This window comes from Bufo gargarizans, unplaced genomic scaffold, assembly GCF_014858855.1.
Source record: "Bufo gargarizans isolate SCDJY-AF-19 unplaced genomic scaffold, ASM1485885v1 fragScaff_scaffold_692_pilon, whole genome shotgun sequence".
Lineage (NCBI taxonomy): Eukaryota > Metazoa > Chordata > Amphibia > Anura > Bufonidae > Bufo > Bufo gargarizans.
In genome coordinates, this window is record NW_025334166.1 from 60,322 (window position 1) to 82,703 (window position 22,382).

Consider the following 22,382-nt stretch of genomic DNA (forward strand, 5'->3'; position numbering starts at 1 on the left):
ATAGTGACCCCCCTCCGCCCTGTCTGCCCCGGTACATACATAGTGACCTCTGCCCTGTCTGCCCTGGTATATACATAGTGACCCCCCTCCGCCCTGTCTGCCCCGGTACATACATGGTGACCCCCCTCCGCCCTGTCTGCCCCGGTACATACATGGTGACCCCCCTCCGCCCTGTCTGCCCCGGTACATACATAGTGACCTCCGCCCTGTCTGCCCCGGTACATACATGGTGACCCCCCTCCGCCCTGTCTGCCCCGGTACATACATGGTGACCCCCCTCCGCCCTGTCTGCGTCGTTCTGCATCCACGAGCGTTGCTTTTCAGGTGAGGTCACATAGTAACAGTATAATATTGGGGGGGTGTAAGATTCCGGCCTCACTTTTCCTTTCTTTTCTCTTACAGCTGGGATGAGACGCACTTCGGAAAGATGGCCTCTTACTACATAAACCGCACGTTCTTCTTCGATGTTCACCCCCCTCTGGGAAAGGTAAGAGGGTATCACATGATCAGGGTCACCAGAGGTCAAAGCTGCCAACACTGAGCGTCCACCCCCCCCATCATATACAACCGCCCCCCCCATCATATACAACCGCCACCCCCATCATATACAACCGCCCCCCCCATCATATACACCGCCCCCCCATCATATACAACCGCCCCCCCATCATATACAACCGCCCCCCCATCATATACAACCGCCCCCCCATCATATACAACCGCCCCCCCATCATATACACCGCCCCCCCATCATATACAACCGCCCCCCCATCATATACAACTGCCCCCCATCATATACAACCGCCCCCCCATCATATACAACCCCCCCCCATCATATACAACCGCCCCCCCATCATATACAACCGCCCCCCCCATCATATACAACCGCCCCCCCCATCATATACAACCGCCCCCCCCATCATATACAACCGCCCCCCCCCATCATATACAACCCCCCCCCCATCATACAACCTCCCCCCCATCATACAACACCGCCCCCCCATCTATACAACCGCCCTCACATCATATACAACCGCCCCCCCCATCATATACAACCGCCCTCACTGACCTTCCACCCCCATCATATACAACCGCCCCCCCCTAATATACAACCGCCCTCACTGACCTTCCACCCCCATCATATACAACCCCCCCCCCCCATAATATACAACCGTCCTCACTGACCTTCCACCCCCATCATATACAACCGCCCTCACTGACCTTCCACCCCCCATCATATACAACCGCCCTCACTGACCTTCCACCCCCATCATATACAACCGCCCTCACTGACCTTCCACCCCCCATCATATACAACCGCCCTCACTGACCTTCCACCCCCCATCATATACAACCGCCCTCACTGACCTTCCACCCCCCATCATATACAACCGCCCTCACTGACCTTCCACCCCCCATCATATACAACCTGCCCTCACTGACCTTCCACCCCCATCATATACAACCGCCCTCACTGACCTTCCACCCCCATCATATACAACTGCCCTCACTGACCTTCCACCCCCATCATATACAACCGCCCTCACTGACCTTCCACCCCCCATCATATACAACCGCCCTCACTGACCTTCCACCCCCATCATATACAACCGCCCTCACTGACCTTCCACCCCCCATAATATAAAACTGCCCTCACTGACCTTCCACCCCCCATCATATACAACTGCCCTCACTGACCTTCCACCCCCCATCATATACAACTGCCCTCACTGACCTTCCACCCCCCATCATATACAACTGCCCTCACTGACCTTCCACCCCCATCATATACAACCGCCCTCACTGACCTTCCACCCCCATCATATACAACTGCCCTCACTGACCTTCCACCCCCATCATATACAAACCGCCCCCCCCATAATATACAACTGCCCTCACTGACCTTCCACCCCCCATCATATACAACCGCCCTCACTGACCTTCCACCCCCATCATATACAACCGCCCCCCCCATAATATACAACTGCCCTCACTGACCTTCCACCCCCCATCATATACAACTGCCCTCACTGACCTTCCACCCCCCATCATATACAACCGCCCCCCCCATAATATACAACTGCCCTCACTGACCTTCCACCCCCCATCATATACAACCGCCCCCCCCCATAATATACAAACCGCCCTCACTGACCTTCCACCCCCCATCATATACAACCGCCCTCACTGACCTTCCACCCCCCATCATATACAACTGCCCTCACTGACCTTCCACCCCCATCATATACACCGCCCCCCCCATAATATACAACCGCCCTCACTGACCTTCCACCCCCCATAATATACAACCGCCCTCACTGACCTTCCACCCCCCATCGTATACAACCGCCCTCACTGACCTTCCACCCCCCATCATATACAACCGCCCTCACTGACCTTCCACCCCCATCATATACAACCGCCCCCCCCATAATATACAACCGCCCTCACTGACCTTCCACCCCCCCCCATCATATACAACCGCCCTCACTGACCTTCCACCCCCATCATATATAACCGCCCTCACTGACCTTCCACCCCCCATTGTATACAACCCCCCCCCCCATAATATACAACCGCCCTCACTGACCTTCCACCCCCCATCATATACAACCGCCCTCACTGACCTTCCACCCCCATCATATACAACCGCCCTCACTGACCTTCCACCCCCCCCATCATAGACAACCGCCCTCACTGACCTTCCACCCCCATCATATATAACCGCCCTCACTGACCTTCCACCCCCCATTGTATACAACCCCCCCCCATAATATACAACCGCCCTCACTGACCTTCCACCCCCATCATATACAACCGCCCTCACTGACCTTCCACCCCCATCATATACAACCGCCCTCACTGACCTTCCACCCCCCATCATATACAACCGCCCTCACTGACCTTCCACCCCCCATCATATACAACCGCCCTCACTGACCTTCCACCCCCCATAATATACAACTGCCCTCACTGACCTTCCACCCCCATCATATACAACCGTCCTCACTGACCTTCCACCCCCCATCATATACAACCGCCCTCACTGACCTTCCACCCCCATCATATACAACCGCCCTCACTGACCTTCCACCCCCATCATATACAACCGCCCTCACTGACCTTCCCACTCCCCATCATATACAACCACCCTCACTGACCTTCCACCCCCATCATATACAACCGCCCTCACTGACCTTCCACCCCCCATCATATACAACCGCCCTCACTGACCTTCCACCCCCATCATATACAACCGCCCTCACTGACCTTCCACTCCCATAATATACAACTGCCCTCACTGACCTTCCACCCCCATCATATACAACCGCCCCCCCCATAATATACAACCGCCCTCACTGACCTTCCACCCCCCATCATATACAACCCGCCCTCACTGACCTTCCACCCCCATCATATACAACTGCCCTCACTGACCTTCCACCCCCCATCATATACAACCGCCCTCACTGACCTTCCACCCCCCCCATCATATACAACCACCCTCACTGAGCCTTCCACCCCCCCCCCCCCATCATATACAACCACCCTCACTGACCTTCCACCCCCCCCCCCCCATCATATATAACCGCCCTCACTGACCTTCCACCCCCCATCGTATACAACCCCCCCCCCCCCCCCCATAATATACAACCGCCCTCACTGACCTTCCACCCCCATCATATACAACCGCCCTCACTGACCTTCCACCCCCCATCATATACAACCGCCCTCACTGACCTTCCACCCCCCATCATATACAACCGCCCTCACTGACCTTCCACCCCCATCATATACAACCACCGCCCTCACTGACCTTCCACCCCCCATCTATACAACCGCCCTCACTGACCTTCCACCCCCATCATATACAACCGCCACCCCCCATAATATACAACCGCCCTCACTGACCTTCCACCCCCCATCATATACAACCGCCCTCACTGACCTTCCCCCCCATCATATACAACCGCCCCCCCATAATATACAACCGCCCTCACTGACCTTCCACCCCCCATCATATACAACTGCCCTCACTGACCTTCCACCCCCATCATATACAACCGCCCTCACTGACCTTCCACCCCCATCATATACAACCGCCCTCACTGACCTTCCACCCCCATCATATACAACCGCCCTCACTGACCTTTCCACCCCCCATCATATACAACCGCCCTCACTGACCTTCCACCCCCATCAATATACAACCACCCTCACTTACCTTCCACCCCCCATCGTATACAACCCCCCCCCCATAATATACAACCGCCCTCACTGACCTTCCACCCCCATCAGATACAACCGCCCTCACTGACCTTCCACCCCCATCATATACAACCGCCCTCACTGAACCTTCCACCCCCATCATATACAACTGCCCTCACTGACCTTCCACCCCCATCATATACAACCGCCCTCACTGACCTTCCACCCCCATCATATACAACCGCCCTCACTGACCTTCCACCCCCATCATATACAACTGCCCTCACTGACCTTCCACCCCCATCATATACAACCGCCCTCACTGACCTTCCACCCCATCATATACAACCGCCCTCACTGACCTTCCACCCCCATCATATACAACCGCCCTCACTGACCTTCCACCCCCATCATATACAACCGCCCTCACTGACCTTCCACCCCCATCATATACAACCACCCTCACTTACCTTCCACCCCCCATCATATACAACCGCCCTCACTGACCTTCCACCCCCCATCATATACAACCGCCCTCACTGACCTTCCACCCCCATCATATACAACCGCCCTCACTGACCTTCCCCCCATCTATACAACCGCCCTCACTGACCTTCCACCCCCATCATATACAACCGCCCTCACTGACCTTCCACCCCCCATCATATACAACCGCCCTCACTGACCTTCCACCCCCATCATATACAACCGCCCTCACTGACCTTCCACCCCCCATCATATACAACCACCCTCACTGACCTTCCACCCCCATCATATACAACCGCCTCACTGACCTTCCACCCCCCATCATATACAACCGCCCTCACTGACCTTCCACCCCCCATCATATACAACCGCCCTCACTGACCTTCCACCCCCATCATATACAACCGCCCTCACTGACCTTCCACCCCCCATCATATACAACCGCCCCTCACTGACCTTCCACCCCCCATCATATACAACCGCCCCCCCCATCATATACAACTGCCCTCACTGACCTTCCACCCCCCATCATATACAACCCGCCCTCACTGACCTTCCACCCCCCCATCATATACAACCGCCCTCACTGACCTTCCACCCCCCCATCATATACAACCGCCCTCACTGACCTTCCACCCCCCCCATCATATACAACCGCCCTCACTGACCTTCCACCCCCCCCATCATATACAACCGCCCTCACTGACCTTCCACCCCCCCCATCATATACAACTGGCCCTCACTGACCTTCCACCCCCATCATATACAACCGCCCCCCCCCCCATCATATACAACTGCCCTCACTGACCTTCCACCCCCCATCATATACACCGCCCCCCCCCCCCCCATCATATACAACTGCCCTCACTGACCTTCCACCCCCCATCATATACACCGCCCCCCCCCCATAATATACAACCGCCCTCACTGACCTTCCACCCCCCCATCATATACAACCGCCCTCACTGACCTTCCACCCCCCCATCATATACAACCGCCCTCACTGACCTTCCACCCCCATCATATACAACCGCCCCCCCCCATAATATACAACCGCCCTCACTGACCTTCCACCCCCCCCATCATATACAACCGCCCCCCCCTAATATACAACTGCCCTCACTGACCTTCCACCCCCCATCATATACAACCGCCCCCCCCATCATATACAACCGCCCTCACTGACCTTCCACCCCCATCATATACAACCGCCCTCACTGACCTTCCACCCCCATCATATATAACCGCCCTCACTGACCTTCCACCCCCCATCATATACAACCGCCCTCACTGACCTTCCACCCCCATCATATACAACCGCCCCCCCATCATATACAACCGCCCTCACTGACCTTCCACCCCCATCATATACAACCGCCCTCACTGACCTTCCACCCCCCATCATATATAACCGCCCTCACTGACCTTCCACCCCCCATCATATATAACCGCCCTCACTGACCTTCCACCCCCCATCATATACAACCGCCCTCACTGACCTTCCACCCCCCCATCATATACAACCGCCCTCACTGACCTTCCACCCCCCATCATATACAACTGCCCTCACTGACCTTCCACCCCCATCATATACAACCGCCCCTCACTGACCTTCCACCCCCATCATATACAACCGCCCTCACTGACCTTCCACCCCCATCATATACAACCGCCCTCACTGACCTTCCACCCCCATCATATACAACCGTCCTCACTGACCTTCCACCCCCCATCATATACAACCGCCCTCACTGACCTTCCACCCCCCCCATCATATACAACCGCCCTCACTGACCTTCCACCCCCCATCATATACAACCGCCCTCACTGACCTTCCAACCCCCCATCATATACAACCCGCCCTCACTGACCTTCCACCCCCCATCATATACAACCGCCCTCACTGACCTTCCACCCCCCATCATATACAACCGCCCTCACTGACCTTCCACCCCCCATCATATACAACCGCCTCACTGACCTTCCACCCCCCATCATATACAACCGCCCTCACTGACCTCCACCCCCCCCCCCCCCCCTCATCATATACAACCGCCCTCACTGACCTTCCACCCCCCCCCCTCATCATATACAACCGCCCCCTCACTGACCTTCCACCCCCCGTAATATACAACCGCCCTCCTCGCTGACCTTCCACCCCCATCATATATAACCGCCCTCACTGACCTTCCACCCCCCCCCCATCATATACAACCGCCCTCACTGACCTTCCACCCCCCATCATATACAACCGCCCTCACTGACCTTCCACCCCTCATCATATACAACCGCCCCCCCCATAATATACAACTGCCCTCACTGACCTTCCACCCCCCATCATATACAACTGCCCTCACTGACCTTCCACCCCCCCCATCATATACAACCGCCCTCACTGACCTTCCACCCCCCATCATATACAACCGCCCTCACTGACCTTCCACCCCCCCCATCATATACAACCGCCCTCACTGACCTTCCACCCCCCCCATCATATACAACCGCCCTCACTGACCTTCCACCCCCCATCATATACAACCGCCCTCACTGACCTTCCACCCCCCCATCATATACAACCGCCCTCACTGACCTTCCACCCCCATCATATACAACCGTCCTCACTGACCTTCCACCCCCCCCCCCTCATCATATACACCGCCCTCACTGACCTTCCCCCCCCCCTCATAACATATACAACCGCCTCACTGACCTTCCACCCCCCCCCCCTCATCATATACAACCGTCCTCACTGACCTTCCACCCCCCCCCCCTCATCATATACAACCGCCCCCTCACTGACCTTCCACCCCCCATCATATACAACTGCGCCCTCACTGACCTTCCACCCCCCCCTCATCATATACAACCGCCCTCCTCGCTGACCTTCCACCCCCATCATATATAACCGCCCTCACTGACCTTCCACCCCCATCATATACAACCGCCCCCTCACTGACCTTCCACCCCCCATCATATACAACTGCGCCCTCACTGACCTTCCACCCCCCCCTCATCATATACAACCGCCCCCTCACTGACCTTCCACCCCCCGTAATATACAACCGCCCTCCTCGCTGACCGTCCATCCCCCTCCCTTTGCCTCTACAGATGCTGATTGGTTTGGCTGGTCATGTGACTGGTTATAATGGGTCGTTCTCCTTCCTGAAGCCCGGGCAGAGTTATGACGGCCACGCTTATGTTGGGATGAGAGGGGTGAGCCGTGTTGTGATTTCTGGGGTGCGGGCTGGTGACCCCCATGTTTCTGACAGTGTCTCCTCTGCAGTTCTGCGCCCTCCTCGGCTCCTGTCTCCCCCCGTTGGTGTTCCTCACTGTCCTCCAGCTGGGGCAGTCGGTGGCGGTGGCGCTCCTCGCCGCTCTTCTGGTTCTTCTGGGTAAGGGGCTTTCTGCTTCCTCAGCCTGTGCTATTGGGGGCCCGTGTGACCTCCTTCTGCTCCCCAGACACCGGCTGCATCACCCTGTCGCAGTACATCCTGCTGGACCCCATCCTGATGTTCTTCATTATGGGGGCTGTGCTGAGCATGGTCAGGTTCCAGTCGTGTTCCAGCAGGTAAGTGCGCACACAGACGCCTCGCCTCGCCTGCTTCCCGTCCCTCAGCCCCAATTGTCTGCCCTCAGGCCGTTCAGCGCCTCCTGGTGGCTGTGGTTGGCTGTGACTGGAGTAAATTTGGCTGGAGCCATGGGAGTCAAGTTTGTCGGCCTTTTTGTGATCCTGTTGGTGGGTGTGAGCACGGCCCGGGACCTGTGGGGGCTGCTGGGAGATCTCAGCCTGACACTGGTGAGTTGCTGTCCGATCTGCGCCCGTGGTGTGCTGTAGTGATGCCAACCTGGTGTCTTCCTGTTCACAGGATGTGATTGTCCGCCACGTGGCCGCCCGGGTCCTCTGCCTCATCCTGCTGCCCCTCGCCCTCTACGCCCTCATGTTCCTTGTTCATTTCTCTGTTCTTCATAAGAGGTGAGTTTAGAGGATGTGGGGCGTTCCGGGCCTCCATGTGGTGCTTGTAAAGTGTCCTTTCTCCACTAGAGGGCAACATGCTCCAATCATGGAGACAGTGACCGTCTCCATCACATCGGCCTCCGGCAGCTGCTCCGCATCATGGAGACAGTGACCGTCTCCATCACATCGGCCTCCGGCAGCTGCTCCCCGTCACGGAGACAGTGACAGTCTACATCACATCGGCCTCCGGCAGCTGCTCCCCGTCATGGAGACAGTGACCGTCTCCATCACATCGGCCTCCGGCAGCTGCTCCCTGTCATGGAGACAGTGACCGTCTCCATCACATCGGCCTCCGGCAGCTGCTCCCTGTCATGGAGACAGTGACCGTCTCCATCACATCGGCCTCCGGCAGCTGCTCCCCGTCATGGAGACAGTGACCGTCTCCATCACATCGGCCTCCGGCAGCTGCTCCCCGTCACGGAGACAGTGACCGTCTCCATCACATCGGCCTCCGGCAGCTGCTCCCCGTCATGGAGACAGTGACCGTCTCCATCACATCGGCCTCCGGCAGCTGCTCCCCGTCATGGAGACAGTGACCGTCTCCAGCACATCGGCCTCCGGCAGCTGCTCCCCGTCTTGGAGACAGTGACCGTCTCCAGCACATCGGCCTCCGGCAGCTGCTCCCCGTCATGGAGACAGTGACCGTCTCCATCACATCGGCCTCCGGCAGCTGCTCCCCGTCATGGAGACAGTGACCGTCTCCATCACATCGGCCTCCGGCAGCTGCTCCCCGTCATGGAGACAGTGACCGTCTCCATCACATCGGCCTCCGGCAGCTGCTCCCCGTCATGGAGACAGTGACCGTCTCCATCACATCGGCCTCCGGCAGCTGCTCCCCGTCATGGAGACAGTGACCGTCTCCATCACATCGGCCTCCGGCAGCTGCTCCCCGTCATGGAGACAGTGACCGTCTCCATCACATCGGCCTCCGGCAGCTGCTCCCCGTCATGGAGACAGTGACCGTCTCCATCACATCGGCCTCCGGCAGCTGCTCCCCGTCATGGAGACAGTGACCGTCTCCATCACATCGGCCTCCGGCAGCTGCTCCCCGTCATGGAGACAGTGACCGTCTCCATCACATCGGCCTCCGGCAGCTGCTCCCCGTCTTGGAGACAGTGACCGTCTCCATCACATCGGCCTCCGGCAGCTGCTCCCCGTCATGGGGACAGTGACCGTCTCCATCACATCGGCCTCCGGCAGCTGCTCCCCGTCATGGGGACAGTGACCGTCTCCATCACATCGGCCTCCGGCAGCTGCTCCCCGTCATGGGGACAGTGACCGTCTCCATCACATTGGCCTCCGGCAGCTGCTCCCCGTCATGGGGACAGTGACCGTCTCCATCATATCGGCCTCCGGCAGCTGCTCCCCGTCATGGGGACAGTGACCGTCTCCATCACATCGGCCTCCGGCAGCTGCTCCCCGTCATGGGGACAGTGACAGTCTCCATCACATCGGCCTCCGGCAGCTGCTCCCCGTCATGGGGACAGTGACCGTCTCCATCACATCGGCCTCCGGCAGCTGCTCCCCGTCATGGGGACAGTGACCGTCTCCATCACATCGGCCTCCGGCAGCTGCTCCCTACACTCTCTCCTGATTTTTGCCAAAACATCAGATGACACTTTTTACTAACATGAGGGCCGCGCTCCCTCCACAGTGGGGGGGGGGTCCTCCAGTTACACACCCTGGGGCCGCGCTCCCTCCACAGTGGTGGGGGGGGGGTCCTCCAGTTACACACCCTGGGGCCGCGCTCCCTCCACAGTGGGGGGGGGGGTCCTCCAGTTACACACCCTGGGGCCGCGCTCCCTCCACAGTGGGGGGTCCCCCAGTTACACACCCTAGGGCCGCGCTCCCTCCACAGTGGGGGGGGGGGGGTCCTCCAGTTACACACCCTAGGGCCGCGCGCCCTGCACAGTGGGGGGGTCCTCCAGTTACACACCCTAGGGCCGCGCGCCCTGCACAGTGGGGGGGTCCTCCAGTTACACACCCTAAGGCCGCGCGCCCTGCACAGTGGGGGGTCCTCCAGTTACACACCCTAGGGCCGCGCGCCCTGCACAGTGGGGGGTCCTCCAGTTACACACCCTAGGGCCGCGCTCCCTGCACAGTGGGGGGGTCCTCCAGTTACAAACCCTAGGGCCGCGCGCCCTGCACAGTGGGGGGTCCTCCAGTTACACACCCTAGGGCCGCGCGCCCTGCACAGTGGGGGGTCCTCCAGTTACACACCCTAGGGCCGCGCTCCCTCCACAGTGGGGGGTCCTCCAGTTACACACCCTAGGGCCGCGCGCCCTGCACAGTGGGGGGGTCCTCCAGTTACACACCCTAGGGCCGCGCGCCCTGCACAGTGGGGGGGTCCCCCAGTTACACACCCTAGGGCCGCACTCCCTCCACAGTGGGGGGTCCTCCAGTTACACACCCTAGGGCCGCGCTCCCTCCACAGTGGGGGGTCCTCCAGTTACACACCCTAGGGCCGCGCGCCCTGCACAGTGGGGGGTCCTCCAGTTACACACCCTAGGGCCGCGCGCCCTGCACAGTGGGGGGTCCTCCAGTTACACACCATAGGGCCGCGCGCCCTGCACAGTGGGGGGTCCTCCAGTTACACACCCTAGGGCCGCGCGCCCTGCACAGTGGGGGGTCCTCCAGTTACACACCCTAGGGCCGCGCTCCCTCCACAGTGGGGGGTCCTCCAGTTACACACCCTAGGGCCGCGCTCCCTCCACAGTGGGGGGTCCTCCAGTTACACACCCTAGGGCCGCGCGCCCTGCGCAGTGGGGGGTCCTCCAGTTACACACCCTAGGGCCGCGCGCCCTGCGCAGTGGGGGGTCCTCCAGTTACACACCCTAGGACCGCGCTCCCCCCACAGTGGGGGGTCCTCCAGTTACACACCCTAGGGCCGCGCGCCCTGCACAGTGGGGGGGTCCTCCAGTTACACACCCTCGCCAGTGACATTGTGGCCTTTGCCACTCTCTCCCTGTAGCGGCCCTGGTGATGGCTTCTTCAGTTCAGCCTTCCAGTCTCGTCTGATGGGGAACAACCTGCACAATGCGTCCATGCCGGAGCGTGAGTATTGAGGCGTCTGCTCCCGGGGCGCCGGGGGTTCGGTGCACTGTGTCTCATCGGGTGACCTTCCTCCTCTAGACCTGGCGTACGGCTCGGTAGTCACCCTGAAGAATGTGCGCACAGCATCCGGGTACCTGCACTCACACGGGCACCTGTACCCGGAAGGCGTGGGCGCCCGGCAGCAGCAGGTGGGTACCTGTGGACCCTTGGCCTCCAGCCCTGCCTCCGCTCATCGTGTCCTCTCATTACTCTAGGTCACCACATATTCCCACAAAGATGACAACAACCTGTGGCTTGTGAAGAGGCACGACGCGGAGTACGGTAATGGCGGCGGGTCACGTGACTGCAGTCATTCTGTTCCTGTCTCGTTGGAGGCGGCACCGCTTATCATGTTGTCGCTTCCAGACGCAGAGGCCCCGCTGGAGTTTGTGCATCACGGAGACCTCGTCCGGCTGGAGCACAAAGCGTGAGTCTGACCCGACGTGTAGGTGTGATGAAAGGGTTAAAGCCTGAAGGTCCCGATGGAGCATTCCCCACCTCCTGTCCCCGGCAGGAAGCACCCGCTGAGCGGTACAAAGGACAGGTTCCTGATCCTGGATATCTGATGGGAGTTGTGATCCTGCTTTATGATTGGTGCACGCCCTGCTCTCCAGGGAAGTGCCCGGTAAAGCGCCATGCCGCCCTGTGACCACTACCTGGGCATCTGGGGGCGCAGAGAGGGGAACCTTCCTGCCGCTCCATCTTCTGCGCGTGCGCTGGCCACCCCTTCACACGCTCCCTGTGCGGCCGCAGCAGATGACCCCACTCAAGGGTTAAGTGCACAGGAGAGCATGTTATGGGATAATCCTGCGCTCTGGCGCGCAGCTGTGGAGCGCCTCCTGGGATTATAGCGAGCTGCAGTGTTTACATGGGGGGCGGGCGCCGCTGGCTCTGCACGTAAACAGCGCCCAGGAACAGCCTCGTAAAACCCGTCTCTGGGGATCGGCCGTGTTTCCTGTCACTGACCTCTGCAGATGGAAAAAGTGACAGCAGCCAACAGCTGGGCCCGGGCCCCCAGGGGCTGCTCCTGAGACTGCTGCTTCCAGAAAGTGCTCCGTTCACTTCATTGGAGTGGAGCAGGACAGGTGTCCTCGCCTAGTCCTGAGCACACAGCTGAGGGGCTGTCACAGTGTGTCAGCACACAACCTCAGTAATTAATGTTACCGTTCACTGACAGCAAGTGGAGGTGATGAGTGGGAACCCCCCGGGGCAGCAGCTGGATCTCAGGGCCTCTGCTATTGGTTGGCTTTGTATGACGCAGACGGTGCGCTGTACGTAACGGATACAGAGATCTGTATTAAACAGTGCAATAGGTGTGTATAATACACACCGCAGTACAGGAACAGCGCTACACAGTACAGTATAATACACACCGCAGTACAGGAACAGCGCTACACAGTACAGTATAATACACACCGCAGTACAGGAACAGCGCTACACAGTACAGTATAATACACACCGCAGTACGGGAACAGCGCTACACAGTACAGTATAATACACACCGCAGTACGGGAACAGCGCTACACAGTACAGTATAATACACACCGCAGTACGGGAACAGCGCTACACAGTACAGTATAATACACACCGCAGTACAGGAACAGCGCTACACAGTACAGTATAATACACACCGCAGTACAGGAACAGCGCTACACAGTACAGTATAATACACACCGCAGTACGGGAACAGCGCTACACAGTACAGTATAATACACACCGCAGTACGGGAACAGCGCTACACAGTACAGTATAATACACACCGCAGTACGGGAACAGCGCTACACAGTACAGTATAATACACACCGCAGTACAGGAACAGCGCTACACAGTACAGTATAATACACACCGCAGTACGGGAACAGCGCTACACAGTACAGTATAATACACACCGCAGTACGGGAACAGCGCTACACAGTACAGTATAATACACACCGCAGTACGGGAACAGCGCTACACAGTACAGTATAATACACACCGCAGTACGGGAACAGCGCTACACAGTACAGTATAATACACACCGCAGTACGGGAACAGCGCTACACAGTACAGTATAATACACACCGCAGTACGGGAACAGCGCTACACAGTACAGTATAATACACACCGCAGTACGGGAACAGCGCTACACAGTACAGTATAATACACACCGCAGTACGGGAACAGCGCTACACAGTACAGTATAATACACACCGCAGTACGGGAACAGCGCTACACAGTACAGTATAATACACACCGCAGTACGGGAACAGCGCTACACAGTACAGTATAATACACACCGCAGTACGGGAACAGCGCTACACAGTACAGTATAATACACACCGCAGTACGGGAACAGCGCTACACAGTACAGTATAATACACACCGCAGTACGGGAACAGCGCTACACAGTACAGTATAATACACACCGCAGTACGGGAACAGCGCTACACAGTACAGTATAATACACACCGCAGTACGGGAACAGCGCTACACAGTACAGTATAATACACACCGCAGTACGGGAACAGCGCTACACAGTACAGTATAATACACACCGCAGTACGGGAAACAGCGCTACACAGTACGGTATAATACACACCGCAGTACGGGAACAGCGCTACACAGTACGTATATACACACCGCAGTACGGGGACAGCGCTACACAGTACGGTATAATACACACCGCAGTACGGGAACAGCGCTACACAGTACAGTATAATACACACCGCAGTACGGGAACAGCGCTACACAGTACAGTATAATACACACCGCAGTACGGGGAAACAGCGCTACACAGTACGGTATAATACACACCGCAGTACGGGAACAGCGCTACACAGTACGGTATAATACACACCGCAGTACGGGACAGCGCTACACAGTACGGTATAATACACACCGCAGTACGGGAACAGCGCTACACAGTACGGTATAATACACACCGCCAGTACGGGAACAGCGCTACACAGTACAGTATAATACACACCGCAGTACGGGAACAGCGCTACACAGTACAGTATAATAAACACCGCAGTACGGGAACAGCGCTACACAGTACAGTATAATACACACCGCAGTACAGGAACAGCGCTACACAGTACAGTATAATACACACCGCAGTACAGGAACAGCGCTACACAGTACAGTATAATACACACCGCAGTACAGGAACAGCGCTACACAGTACAGTATAATACACACCGCAGTACGGGAACAGCGCTACACAGTACAGTATAATACACACCGCAGTACGGGAACAGCGCTACACAGTACAGTATAATACACACCGCAGTACGGAACAGCGCTACACAGTACGGTATAATACACACCGCAGTACGGGAACAGCGCTACACAGTACGGTATAATAACACCGCAGTACGGGAACAGCGCTACACAGTACAGTATAATACACACCGCAGTACAGGGAACAGCGCTACACAGTACGGTATAATACACACCGCAGTACGGGAACAGCGCTACACAGTACGGTATAATACACACCGCAGTACGGGAACAGCGCTACACAGTACGGTATAATACACACCGCAGTACGGGAACAGCGCTACACAGTACGGTATAATACACACCGCAGTACGGGAACAGCGCTACACAGTACGGTATAATACACACCGCAGTACGGGAACAGCGCTACACAGTACGGTATAATACACACCGCAGTACGGGAACAGCGCTACACAGTACGGTATAATACACACCGCAGTACGGGAACAGCGCTACACAGTACGGTATAATACACACCGCAGTACGGGAACAGCGCTACACAGTACAGTATAATACACACCGCAGTACAGGAACACGGGGGGGGGGGCAGCAATAAGCCCACATAACATAAGTGTGTATATAGACGTGTGCAAATACCGGGGCAAATCTATACATACCTGGGGCGTCACGTACAGATGTCCCCACTTGCCATACAGGGCCAATATATACACGACCATACAGGGAATATGTTGGCCATATAAAGGGGCCCATATCAATAAAGGGGCAGACGCATATCTATATATACGCCCACCTGACTTCCCTCTACATAAAGCCACACCCCTTCCCTGTGAAGCTCCACCCCCTACCACTAAGCCTTGCCACATTTTTGCATGAGTGGAATAAATTGGAGAAACCCTCTTCCTGCCACTTTTCAGACAGACTGTAGGCGCCGGCGCGCTCCTAAATCTGGGCCAAAGTCTATGAGAAAGTTGCAGAAGCTGTCATGAGGACGCTTTAGTCACTTGAGATGCAAGCGTGGTACAGCGTGGCACTCTCATCCGTGGCCGCCTGCACGGTGGAGTAACATTCAGATGGTGCTGGTTGCTGCAGGTCTCCTGGTCTATCATCTCTCCGTGTCTTCACAGCACTGGCCGTAACCTGCATAGCCATCAGCGGGAGGCGCCACTTACAAAGAAGCACCTGCAGGTCACCACGTATGGCGCGGTAAGGGGCAGGAACGCTTTGTGCGCTTGTCCTGTGTCTGCCTCCCGTCTGACTGCTTCTCTGCTTCACAGAACGGGACAGGCGACAGCAATGACTTCTGGAGGATTGAGGTGAGCGGCGGCAGAAATACAGTGAAAGTCCTACGCAGCCAGATACGCCTGCTGCACCTGTCAACGGGCTGCGTTCTTGGCTCATCAGGGAAGACACTTCCGAAATGGTGAGGGACTGCGGAGCGTGTGGCCCCCAGCGCGTCTTCTGTCTGGTGTTGCAGGTGTCCAGTTCAGAAATCATGCTAACGTAATAGTCCTCGTGCCCTTAAAGGGTTATTCCCATATCGGGCAATTATGGCATGTTCTATATTATACTCCAGAGCTGCACTCACTATTCTGCTGGTGCAGTCACTCTGTACATACATTACTTATCCTGTACTGATCCTGAGTTACATCCTGTATTATACTCCAGAGCTGCACTCACTATTCTGCTGGTGGAGTCACTGTGTACATACATTACTTATCCTGTACTGATCCTGAGTTACATCCTGTATTATACTCCAGAGCTGCACTCACTATTCTGCTGGTGCAGTCACTGTGTACATACATTACTTATCCTGTACTGATCCTGAGTTACATCCTGTATTATACTCCAGAGCTGCACTCACTATTCTGCTGGTGCAGTCACTGTGTACATACATTACTTATCCTGTACTGATCCTGAGTTACATCCTGTATTATACTCCAGAGCTGCACTCACTATTCTGCTGGTGCAGTCACTGTGTACATACATTACTTATCCTGTACTGATCCTGAGGTACATCCTGTATTATACTCCAGAGCTGCACTCACTATTCTGCTGGTGCAGTCACTGTGTACATACATTACTTATCCTGTACTGACCCTGAGTTACATCCTGTATTATACTCCAGAGCTGCACTCACTATTCTGCTGGTGCAGTCACTGTGTACATACATTACTTATCCTGTACTGATCCTGAGTTACATCCTGTATTATACTCCAGAGCTGCACTCACTATTCTGCTGGTGCAGTCACTGTGTACATACATTACTTATCCTGTACTGATCCTGAGTTACATCCTGTATTATACTCCAGAGCTGCACTCACTGTTCTGCTGGTGCAGTCACTGTGTACATACATTACTTATCCTGTACTGATCCTGAGTTACATCCTGTATTATACTCCAGAGCTGCACTCACTATTCTGCTGGTGCAGTCACTGTGTACATACATTACTTATCCTGTACTGATCCTGAGTTACATCCTGTATTATACTCCAGAGCTGCACTCACTATTCTGCTGGTCCAGTCACTGTGTACATACATTACTTATCCTGTACTGATCCTGAGTTACATCCTGTATTATACTCCAGAGCTGCACTCACTATTCTGCTGGTCCAGTCACTGTGTACACACATTACTTATCCTGTACTGATCCTGAGTTACATCCTGTATTATACTCCAGAGCTGCACTCACTATTCTGCTGGTCCAGTCACTGTGTACATACATTACTTATCCTGTACTGATCCTGAGTTACATCCTGTATTATACTCCAGAGCTGCACTCACTATTCTGCTGGTGCAGTCACTGTGTACATACATTACTTATCCTGTACTAATCCTGAGTTACATCCTGTATTATACTCGTGGGCGGTCCCGGGTGGTGTGTGTGGGATGCTCGTGGGCGGTCCCAGGCGGTGTGTGTCGGATGCTCGTGGGCGGTCCCTGGCGGGGTGTGTGGGATGCTCATGGGCGGTCCCTGGCTGTGTGTGTGGGATGCTCATGGGCGGTCCCTGGCTGTGTGTGTGTGGGATGCTCGTGAGCGGTGTGTGTGGGATGCTCGTGGGCGGTCCCGGGTGGGGTGTGTGGGATGCTAGTTGGCGGTCCCGGGCGGTGTGTGTGGGATGCTCATGGGCGGTCCCGGGTGGGGTGGTGTGTGGGATGCTCATGGGCGGTCCCGGGCGGGGTGTGTGTGGGATGCTCGTGGGCGGTCCCGGGCGGGGTGGTGTGTGGGATGCTCGTGGGCGGTCCCGGGCGGGGTGGTGTGTGGGATGCTCGTGGGCGGTCCCGGGCGGGGTGGTGTGTGGGATGCTCGTGGGCGGTCCCGGGCGGGGTGTGTGGGATGCTCGTGGGCGGTCCCGGGTGGGGTGGTGTGTGGGATGCTCATGGGCGGTCCCGGGCGGGGGTGGTGTGTGGGATGCTCGTGGGCGGTTCCCGGGCGGGGTGGATTGTGTGGGATGCTCGTTGGCGTTCCCGGGCGGGGTGGTGTGTTGGTGGCTCGTGGGCGGTCCGGGCGGGGTGGGTGATGTGGGATGCTCGTGGGGCGGTCCCAGGCGGGTGGTGTGTGGGATGCTCGTTGGGTCGGTTCCCGGCGGGTGGTGTGTGGTATGCTCCGTGGGCGGTCCCCTGGCGGGGTGGTGTGTGGGATGCTGCAGGTGGGCCGGGTTCCCGGGCGGGGTGGGTGTGTGGGATGCTCCTGGGGCGGTCCCGGGCGGGGTGGTGTGTGGGATGCTCGTGGGCGGATCCCGGGCGGGGTGGTGTGTGGGGATGCTCGTGGGCGGATCCCCGGGGCGGGTGGGTGTGTGGGATGCTCAGTGGGGCGGTCCCGGGCGGGGTGGTGTGGGGATGCTCCCCCCAATGGTCGGTTCCGGGCGGTGGTGTGTGGGATGCTCGTGGGCGGGTCCCGGGCGCAGGTGGTGTGTGGGATGCTCGTGGGCGGTCCCCGGGCGGGGTGGTGTGTGGGATGCTCGTGGGCGGTCCCGGGCGGGGTGGTGTGTGGGATGCTCGTGGGCGGTCCCGGCGGGGGGTGGTGTGTGGGATGCTCGTGGGCGGTCCCGGGCGGGGTGGTGTGTGGATGCTCGTGGGCGGTCCCGGGCGGGGTGGTGTGTGGATGCTCGTGGGCGGTCCCGGGCGGGTGGGTGTGTGGGATGCTCGTGGGCGGTCCCGGGCGGGGTGGTGTGTGGGATGCTCGGGGGCGGTCCCGGGCGGGGTGGTGTGTGGGATGCTCGGGGCGGTCCCGGGCGGGGTGGTGTGTGGGATGCTCGTGGGCGGTCCCGGGCGGGGTGGTGTGTGGGATGCTCGTGGGCGGTCCCGGGCGTGGTGGTGTGTGGGATGCTCGTGGGCGGTCCCGGGCGGGGTGGTGTGTGGGATGCTCGTGGGCGGTCCCGGGCGGGGTGGTGTGTGGATGCTCGTGGGCGGTCCCGGGCGGGGTGGTGTGGGGATGCTCGTGGGCGGTCCCGGGTGGGGTGGTGTGTGGGATGCTCGTGGGCGGTCCCGGGTGGGGTGTGTGGGATGCTCGTTGGCGGTCCCGGGCGGTGTGTGTGGGATGCTCGTGGGCGGTCCCGGCGGGGTGGTGTGTGGGATGCTCGTGGGCGGTCCCGGGTGGGGTGGTGTGTGGGATGCTCACGGGCGGTCCCGGGCGGTGTGTGTGGGATGCTCGTGGGCGGTCCCGAGCGGGGTGGTGTGTGGGATGCTCGTGGGCGGTCCCGGGCGGGGTGGTGTGTGGGATGCTCGTGGGCGGTCCCGGGCGGTGTGTTTGGGATGCTCGTGGGCGGTCCCGGGCGGGGGTGTGTGTGGGATGCTCGTGGGCGGGTCCCGGGCGGGGTGGTGTGTGGGATGCTCGTGGGCGGTCCCGGGCGGGGGTGTGTGTGGGATGCTCGTGGGCGGTCCCGGGCGGGGTGGTGTGTGGGATGCTCATGGGCGGTCCCGGGCGGGGTGTGTGGGATGCTCGTGGGCGGTCCCGGGCGGGGGTGTGTGTGGGATGCTCGTGGGCGGTCCCGGGCGGGGTGGTGTGTGAGATGCTCGTGGGTGGTCCCGGGCGGGGGTGTGTGTGGGATGCTCGTGGGCGGTCCCGGGCGGTGTGTGTGGGATGCTCGTGGGCGCTCCCGGGCGGGGGTGTGTGTGGGATGCTTGTGGGCGGTCCCGGGCGGTGTGTGTGGGATGCTCACCGACTCTTACTTACTCTTCATTTTACTTTCCTTTAGGGGCTGGGAACAGGGTGAGGTGACGTGCAGCCCGTATTTGCGCGAGAGCCCCAACACGCTCTGGAACATGGAGGACCATGAGAACGGCCGGCGTGAGTGCGGGCTCTCCTGACTTTGGCGCTTTCTGCCACGTGTCTCTCGCAGGTTCTCTTCTGACTCCGCCTTCTTTCTTATAGTCCCAAAAATCTCAGTCTCCATCCTGAAGCCGTCTTTCCTGGAGGCGCTGGTGGAGTCCCACATTGTGATGCTGCGGGTGAGGGGGGCTCATGGCTGGCGGGGCGTCTCGTCAGGGCCTCTCGGCTCTTTAACGAGTTCTGGTATTTTCCTGGTGTAGGCAAACAGTGGCCTGAAGCCCAAGGAGCACGAGGTGACATCCAAGCCTTGGCACTGGCCAATCAACTACCAGGTGAGACCGCTGCCGTCAGCCGCCCCACAACCGGCCACGTAACGCCATTGACTTCTCTCCGCGCAGGGTCTCCGCTTCTCGGGTGTGAATGCCACTGATTTCCGGATCTATCTTTTGGGGAATCCGGTAAGTGTGTCACGCTGTGGATCCAGTGTCCTCCCCGAGGGTCCTGGCTGCTTCTCACCCTCTCTTGTAGGTGATTTGGTGGCTGAACCTGGGTGGTCTCGCCCTCTATGCGGTCCTGGCACTCTGTGCGGCTGTGTCCTTACGACGAGGCTTCTCTCTGCCCAGTCAGGTGACAGGTAAGTCCTTGTCCTTCTGCTGCCGCCGCCGCTCTGGGTCCTGGTGGCTCTGACGTTTGGCCTTTGTCTTGCAGGGGTCTTCACCCGCCTCCTGGATAGCGGGGGGCTGCTGCTGTCGGGGTGGCTGCTCCACTATGTGCCTTTCTTATTCATGGGCAGAGTGTTGTATTATCACCACTACTTCCCGGCCATGCTCTTCTCCAGCATGCTGACCGGTGAGTGCTGGCCTACAAGGGGTTACTCGCACCACATGTGAGGGGGGAGTGCAGTGCATTGTGGGAGGTTTGGCTCGGGTGCTTGCAGATTAGAAGAGGGTAGGGGTATTAGTCCGCTGCTGTGGGACTACGACTCCTAGCAGGACAGCGCTGCAGGGGCAGTGACCTTCTCCTCCATCTCTCCGTGCAGCTGTCACGTTATCGTCCTTTCTCCAGCTCTGCTCCGCTGTCCTCTGTCCGTCACACCAGCGAGCTGTGACCACCGCCGGGATGAGCCTGCTGGCCGGGTCTCTTCTCTACAGGTACTGCGCTCTGCCGCGGCTCTCCTGCTCTCAGACGGGTGGAGAGGGGCGGCTTCTGATGCTGATAAGCGGCGCCTCCTCTCAGTCATTACTTCTTGTCCTCCTGCAGCTTCTACCTCTTCCATCCTCTGGCCTATGGCATGGTGGGACCTCTCGCTGATGAACCGGACAGCCCCATGGCAGGACTGCGCTGGAGGGACTCCTGGGACTTCTGAGGCCTCCGGGTGGATGCAGTGGCTGGAAACACATGTGGAGCGGACTGTGGTGCAGCATGCAATAAATGCCTTTGATCTTTAGCTATTTCCTGGCTCTCCATCTGCTGATGCGCCTGCGCTGTCATGTCCCATCCTCCTGTAGCTGACGCTGTGCCCTCTGGGTGATATGAACAGGACCCTCGTGCCATACATCACAGGGACCGCCCCCCATATATCTGCCCAGGTTCCCATAGAAATGAATGGCGGCATCGAGGAGCGTGTGATCAGTGATGTCACCGGGCCCGCTGTTATTCCCAGATGCTGGTTCTGGGGCAGTGATGACACCGCTGTTATTCCCAGATGCTGGTTCTGGGGCAGTGATGTCACCGCTGTTATTCCCAGATGCTGGTTCTGGGGCAGTGATGACACCGCTGTTATTCCCAGATGCTGGTTCTGGGGCAGTGATGTCACCGCTGTTATTCCCAGATGCTGGTTCTGGGGCAGTGATGACACCGCTGTTATTCCCAGATGCTGGTTCTGGGGCAGCGATGACACCGCTGTTATTCCAGATGCTGGTTCTGGGGCAGTGATGACACCGCTGTTATTCCAGATGCTGGTTCTGGGGCAGTGATGTCACCGCTGTTATTCCCAGATGCTGGTTCTGGGGCAGTGATGTCACCGGGCCCGCTGTTATTCCAGATGCTGGTTCTGGGGCAGTGATGTCACCGCTGTTATTCCCAGATGCT

The 22,382-nt window shown here is 58.1% G+C and overlaps 1 protein-coding gene across 5 annotated transcripts; it reads left to right on the forward strand.

Annotated features, from left to right (window-relative positions):
- Nucleotides 1-350: 350 nt before the first annotated feature.
- POMT2 (protein O-mannosyltransferase 2) lies at nt 351-21,738 on the forward strand. 5 transcript variants are annotated; one of them, XM_044273468.1, is made up of 20 exons: nt 351-487; nt 7,801-7,905; nt 7,976-8,084; nt 8,152-8,260; nt 8,329-8,488; nt 8,559-8,665; nt 11,679-11,761; nt 11,840-11,949; nt 12,016-12,082; nt 12,167-12,227; nt 16,147-16,225; nt 16,297-16,442; nt 20,218-20,309; nt 20,394-20,470; nt 20,552-20,623; nt 20,690-20,749; nt 20,820-20,925; nt 21,000-21,140; nt 21,331-21,442; nt 21,552-21,738. In XM_044273468.1, exons 1-20 carry the CDS (start codon nt 428-430, stop codon nt 21,655-21,657), a joined length of 1,962 nt encoding a protein of 653 aa, XP_044129403.1. In that variant the 5' UTR covers nt 351-427; the 3' UTR covers nt 21,658-21,738. The 5 variants fall into 5 exon arrangements, with proteins under 5 accessions (XP_044129403.1, XP_044129401.1, XP_044129402.1 ...); XM_044273466.1 differs by having other exon boundaries at nt 12,016-12,227; XM_044273467.1 differs by having other exon boundaries at nt 12,016-12,227; nt 21,357-21,442.
- The last annotated feature ends 644 nt before the right edge of the window (nt 21,739-22,382 follow it).